The sequence below is a fragment of the Octodon degus genome, unplaced genomic scaffold, assembly GCF_000260255.1.
Source record: "Octodon degus isolate 3935 unplaced genomic scaffold, OctDeg1.0 scaffold00146, whole genome shotgun sequence".
NCBI lineage: Eukaryota > Metazoa > Chordata > Mammalia > Rodentia > Octodontidae > Octodon > Octodon degus.
This window is the reverse complement of record NW_004524722.1, coordinates 1,407,302-1,414,356: the sequence shown is the minus strand read 5'-3', so window position 1 is coordinate 1,414,356 and position 7,055 is coordinate 1,407,302. Positions and strand designations below refer to the sequence as shown.

General features: G+C 39.0%; 2 protein-coding genes across 3 annotated transcripts in view; one reads left to right on the top strand and one right to left on the bottom strand.

Moving 5' to 3' along the window:
- Fam168a (family with sequence similarity 168 member A) overlaps positions 1–7,055 on the bottom strand; it is a 212,310-nt gene that overhangs the window by 195,739 nt on the left and 9,516 nt on the right. The gene's annotated exons all lie outside the window — the stretch shown is intronic.
- On the top strand, positions 6,515–6,814 carry LOC101568903 (40S ribosomal protein S26-like). Its single transcript, XM_023702112.1, has one exon. It carries the CDS (start codon positions 6,515–6,517, stop codon positions 6,812–6,814), a length of 300 nt encoding a protein of 99 aa, XP_023557880.1.

Sequence of the window (7,055 nt, the reverse complement as noted above, 5' to 3'; positions counted from 1 at the left end):
TTTTTTTTTTGGTGGAACCGGGGATTGAACTCAGGCCCTTGCACCTGCCAGGGAAGCACTTAATTCTACTGAGCCATCTCCCCGGCCCCTGGACAGGATATCATGTCTGCATCTTGTACTATGAATAACTACAAAGACAACAATATGCAATGTATTAATTACTGTAAGTGTCCTACTAACCTGTTTTGAAACTGTCTCATTGCTATTTGTTTCTCATAAAAATTAATAAAAAAATAAAATAAATTTTCTAGTACCAAAAAAAAAACAAAAACAAAAACAAAAACCAACAGAGTAAAGAGCCTACAGGAAGGGAAGAAGGTTACTAATTCTTCTAGCTACTCTTTGGACACATTCCAATAAAAATGGCTATAATCAAGGACTCAAAACACAACAAATGCTATCAAAATTAAGGGGGAAAAGGAAGCTTTCTACACTGTGGGGAATGTAAATATGCAACCACTGTGGAAATTGGTGTGGGATTCCTTAAAAAACTAAAAATAGAAGTACCATTTAATCCAACTATACCTCTCCCAGGTATCTGGGAAAGAGAGTTAAAGTCAACATACTACAGTGTTACCCAGGCTTATAGCTATACAGTTCCCAGTAGCTAAATTATGAAAGCAGTCTCTATGCCCATCAACAGACTAATGAATAAAGAAAATGTGATAGAGATAGAGATATATATATAATTCAGCAATAAAGAAGGATAAATTTAGGTTATCTGGGTTATGGATGTATCTGAGAGCATAATGATGCGAAGCAAAATAAATCAGACACCAAAAGTTAAAATATTACACTGGTTTCTCTTATACAAGAAACCCGAACTTATAAATAGCGAAATAAAGGAGAGATGTTTAGAAACAGAGAGGTATGCTTTTTTGAAGATGAGAAGGGGATCTGAGGAATAGAGAATAAGGGGAGTACAAATGATCAAAATATGATATATATTATACCAATATCCCAAAATGAACGCCATTATTACAGCTTGCAAACATATACTAATAAAATATATTTGAAAATGGGCATATTCTGCAGAATACAGTGGTAGTGCGTGTCTGTAATCCCAGCACTTGACATTACAAATCTGAACCCAGCCTGAGGTACATATGAAGACACTATCAAAAACAAAGGTATGGCCAGACTTGGTATAACCTATAATCCCAGCACTCTGATAGTCTGAGGCAGGCAAGCCATAAATTTGAGGCCAGCTTGGGCAACTCATCAAGATTCTATCTCATAATAAATAAGTGCAAAGGCCCTGGGTTCAGCTAGTACAAAAAAAAAAAAAAAAAAAAATACTGCAGTCTAATATGACCTAGATAACCTCCCAACTATCAAGAAGATGAGGAGGTGTATTGGAGCTTTATAAACCCTGATGTTAGTAGAGCACTTTCATACAGAAGCCAATGGCCCATTTCATAAAATGTTAAGCTCTGAAATAAATGCAGTTTGATCCAAAACATGCACAACTGTTTTCTTTTTCTTTTTTTTATTTATTTGTTTATTTATTTTGTGTTTGTGTGGCCAGCTCAGCCCACCAGGGGGGCGCGGCTGGCTGGCATGTGGTGCTGGGGGATTGAACTGCGGTCCCTGTGCTTTGCTTAGCTTAGCTTGTTCTAAGTAGGTGCTTCAGACCACTGAGCCATCTCACCAGCCCCCTGCACAACTGTTTTCAACACTAAAGATATGCATACTTACTTGAGGAACTAAATTTTTTTTTCAAAATATCTACATTCATTATCTCTTACTCTTCAGTGTTCTACTTTTTTTATCTTTTGTAGACTGGAGATTAAATCAAAGGAACACAAAAGTATATTCTCAGCTCTTCTCATTTTTTTAAATTTTGCAATAGGGTCTCACTAAGCTGTCTAGGCTAGCCTCAAACTTGTAATCCTATTACTTTAGCCTCCCAGATAGCTAGAATTATAGGCATGTACATGCTCCTCTTCTGGTACTTTTTTTTTTTTTTTTTTTTTTTTTTGAGACAAGGTCTCATTATGTAGCGCAGGTTAGTATTGAATTTGTTTATATACCTCAAGATGACCCCGAACTCACAGTCATCTCCTTTCTCAACCTCCAGAGTACTGGAATTATGGGTATGCATCACCATACCTAGGTCCTGGCATTCTTCTACTTTTGAACTTTGTGCCATATATCACCATCAAAATCCTTATTAATCCAGTTAAAATCTAAATTCCTTTCTAAATAAGAACTCATATCTTGAAAAAAATTCTATCTTACTCATTAGAACATCATACTACTAATTCTGTCATGTGTCCTCACTAGGCACTAGTGAACCTCACTCACTACTTGCAAGCACACACCAAGAGCTAGGAACAAGAAGACAACCACGATGACCAAGACACAGCCCCTGCTCACATGAAACAGTAAAGTAAAAGAGTCCAACTAAAACAATTTTCCTAAAATCAGAGGCATGTATCCAGTTCCTTGGGAACAATGTAGGAGTGCTTTATTGTTTATTAGAAAAAAGGTTTCTTGTGAAATGTTTCTTCAGGAAAATGATATACCTAACTTAAAAGGAGGGGAAAAAAAAGACTAACAGTTTGAGCAAAGGTATGAAATGCCAAGATACCTACAGAAACTACATACTGCTTGGTATTATCTGTGATGGGAGAGCAGGTCACAGAAGGACAAATGTGCCATGATAAGAACCAATGAAGGGACTGAAATAGAGAGTGACATGGACAATATAGACACAAGTATATTGGGTAAATATTCTGGCTACTGGATAGAAGACAGCTTTACAAGATAAGAGAGATACAAGCCAGGTGTGGTGGCACACACATTTAATTGCAGCACTCAGGAGACTGAGGCAGGAGGATCACCTCAAGTTAAGACTAGCCAAAGTGAGCTCAAGGCTAGCCTGAACTATATAGTGAGATCTTATCTCAGAAAGACAGGGGGGGGGGGGAGAGGGAGGGAGAGAGGGGGGGAGAGAGAGAGAGAGAGAGAGAGAGAGAGAGAGAGATCAATTAGAAGGCTACCACTTGTCCAGGAGAATGGCCTGATGAACTAAGGTGGTAATAGTAGGAGGAATAGAAAGCTTAATTCCAGAAATACTTAGAAGGAGTTATTGTTGACTATATGAGAGATAAGGGAGAAGACAAGACATAGAGTAACAACTTGAATGATAATGATGGATGATAATTCCTTAAAGTTAGGACAAAAACACAGGAAGAGATAATTTTAACTTTTTGTGAGTGGGCCTTGTGCAGAGAGGGAAGTAAAAAATGTATACAAGGAATTCCGTCTTGAATATACTGAATTTGAGGACTATTGGAATGAGTGTATTGTAGGTAGTAGATGGTGGCCAGTAACATCCACAAGTCTAGCACTTATGAAAGAATTATGAAGCTATAGATTTGAAGGTTATCAGCAAAAAAGCAAGACTACTCTGAAAGAATACAAAAAGTCTGGTGAATGCCAATTCTGAGGAAGACATGGAAGCTGTATCAAAACAAAAACTGTCTAAAAAATATAAGAAAATGAAACAGAAGCTAGCATAGAATTATGATGACGGTTTCAATGAGGTCCACTGGAGGAGAAAAGGTTGATCCAAAAGACACTAACTTAAATCAAGATAATGCCAAAGAATCAGAAGGTAATCTTCTAGAAAATGTTAGTGTCATGGAGACCATCCAACCACATGATGATCCAAAAAGTGAAACTAGGAGAAAAAAAAAAAAAAAAAAAAGGTGAAACTAGGGCTGCCCAGAAGCTCAGCAGACTAACGTGCCTGCTTAGGCAGAGCACAGTGGCTGGGGTCCCCAGAGTTCCCTGCCCACCCCACCCCCAGGGCGTGCTGAGAGTGATTTAGACTGGGTGTGATGGTGCCCACCTGTAATCCCAGCACTTCGGAGGCTGAAAACAGGAGAATCACTGAGTCTGATCTACCTAGTGAGACTCTGTAGACCCTGTACTAAATACATTTTTTTAAAAAAGTGAAACTACAAGTATTCCTAAACCCAAAGGAAAGAAAACCAAGGGTTGGCCAAATAGCTCAGCAGAGTGGGCCTGCCCATTAGCTCAGTTGTTTGGGGGGCAGGGAGATGGCTCAGTGGGATAAGAGCTTGCCTGGCAAGCGCAGGGGCCTGAGTTCAATCCCTAGTTCCGAGGGGAAAAAAAAAGAAAAATAGCTCAGCAGATTAAAGTGCCTGCAAGCAGGCACAGGGGCAGGGGGTTCATCCCCAGGCCTACTGTGAAGGCCCTGCCCCCGGAGCCTCGCTGAGATGGCAACTGAGACTGGGCGTGGTGGCACATGCCTGTAATCCCAGCTCTTGGGAGACTATAAACAGGCGGATCACTATGAGTCTGATCTAGTAGTGAGACCCTGAACACTCTGTAGCTCCTTCCCTAAAATACAAAAAAAGAAAGAAAGAAAGAAAAATAAAGAGAGCGTGAGCAAGCAAGCAAGCCAAAGATTTGTCAATCTGCTGAACCACAAATACAGATCGATGTTATCACCTATACAACCTGCCATAGTGAGTTTCCATCCCGGAATAAACTTTTTGATCATCTCAAGGCTACATACAGGTCATGCAAGAGTACCTCCACTGTCATCTGTACACAGAGTGACCAGCAGTTGAAGCAAGAAAAAAAAAAAAATGGGAGATGGCTCAGTAGAATAAGCACTTGCCTGGCAAGTGCAAGGGCCTGAGTTCAATCCCCACTTCCACCAAAAAAAAAAAGAAAGAAAAGAAAAACAGAAACTCTGTTGACAACTTTTTTATTGTGTCCAGATTTCAAAATCAAAAACTGAACTGAAATCACCTAAAGAGCTCAAATTTTAGTGACTTCTAATTTATTACATCGTGGGAGGTTATTTTTTATTTTGTAAAGACATATTTTTGTTATTATATATATATATATATATATACATATATATGTGTATATATATATTTTTTTTTAAACAAAGTCTGGTGAAGCTGGGGGAGGTGGCATCCCCAACCCCTCAAGTACTTGGCAGACTGAGGAAGAATGGCTGCAATTTCAAGCCCAGCATGAGTAATTTAGCCAAAACCCTAACTCCAAATAAAAGTAAACAAAGGGCTAGGGGTATATCTCAGTAGTAGAACAGCCCTGGATTCAATCTCCAGCCACACATATACACATGTCCAGGAAGCTAGAGAGCTACTCCTGAGGAATATATCAGCATTTACTAAGAAGACAGAACAACAGACATTTCTTCTTAAGTATTACTATTTTCACAGCTTAAAAAATCTCTTCCTGCAAAACCTCTAAACTAAAAAAAAACAAAAAAAAAAAAAAACCCACCTCTAAACTATGTTCACTAGTACTATTCACCTAGTGGACATAGTAAGAAATTCATCAGGGAGAGGACTTTTCAAATAGCAGAGCACACAGAGGAATAGGAACAAGACCATACAACATGACTAGAGATTGGTTTATTTGGTTTTACAGTGAGGACACATCCTTGAAAGGCCTTAAAGAGAGCTACAAACTAAAGGCTACCAGAACACAGGAGGTAACAATAAAAGAAGACTATGTGATCATAAAATGAGTCATTCCTAACTTCACATTCCCTAGCAAATGCACTCGCCCTACAGGTCTTGCCTCAAGCATTAACTCCTCTAACCATCTCTTTATTACTCAAACAAAAGAGACCAGGCCAAGCTACATCTTCACATGCCCCTTGCCTCCATCGTAGCAATTATGGCTACTCTGCTACCTTATGTGTGATCTGTCTGAGGCCCACTAGACTGTAAATGCCTTGGTTTTCTGTTTTGTTTTGTTCTGGTGCTGGGAATTGAACTCAGGACCTTGAGCTTACCAGGCAGGAGCTTGTGCCCCTGAGCTATAACCCCAGTCCCACGAGCAGTTTTTGTATCTCTGACTCCCTGCACTCCCTTCTACCTGTCATCTAATAATTATTCAATTGATTTCCTAAACCTGTCAGTCATAAGAGTAATTCCTTGACCTTGGGATGTGTTACAGTTACAAATTTCTATTCTATTCCATTCCATTCCATTCTATTTTTTACTTCATTTAACATATTGATAAAGTAAATTTACACAGAAATCAGTACAGAGATTCTTCAAAAAACTAAAAATGGAAATTCTATTTGACCCAGCTATACCACTTCTGGGTATCTTTCCAGATAAGACAAAAAAATCATATTATAATATATATTCATATCCATGTTTATAACAGCACAACTTACCCATCAACTGGATAAAGAAAATGTGACATATAAATATAGACATAGATATACAGAAGTACTACTCAACCATAAAGAAGGATAAATTTGAGTAACTTGTAGGAAATTGCTAAGTGAAATAAATCAGACACAAAGGTTAAATATCACATTTTCTCTTATACAAGAAACCTAAAGTATAATTTAAAGAGCAAAATAAAAGATGGCGGGAAACAGACTTTGTGAAGATGGAAAGAGATGTGGGGATGGGAATGAACAGGAAGGAGAGGGGAAGAGGAATTAAAAGGATCAAGAGCTCTTTCAGGTCCTCCTTACAAGATGACAAAGAAAGGAAAGAACAATGGTCATGCCAAAAAGGGCCACGGACATGTGCAGCCTATTTACTGCAAGAACTGCGCCCCGTGCATACCCAAGGATAAGGCCATTAAGAAGTTCGTCACTTGGAACACAGTGGAGTCCGCCGCTGTCAGGGACATTTCCCAAAAGAGTATCTTCAACGGTTATGTGTTTCCCAAGCTGTATGTGAAACTGCACTACTATGTGAGTTGTGCCATTCATAGCAAAGTGGTCAGAAATCAATCTCATGAAGCCGGTAAGGATCAAACTCCTCCACCCTGATTTAGACCTACTGGTGCTGCCCCACATCTCCCCCAAAGCTCATGTAAGGAGAACTGGGTCTTAATGGACTGAAGGAAACTCTCTTGAGAAAGAAATAATAAATTCAATGTTGTACTTTATATAGCATGTTGAGTATACCTGCCAGAGGTAGGGTGGGTTAATTCAACCTATCCAAGTTTAAGTTTGCACCCTGAAAATGAATAAAGAGGAACACACTGGAAGGGGTTTCAGCAGCAAAAAA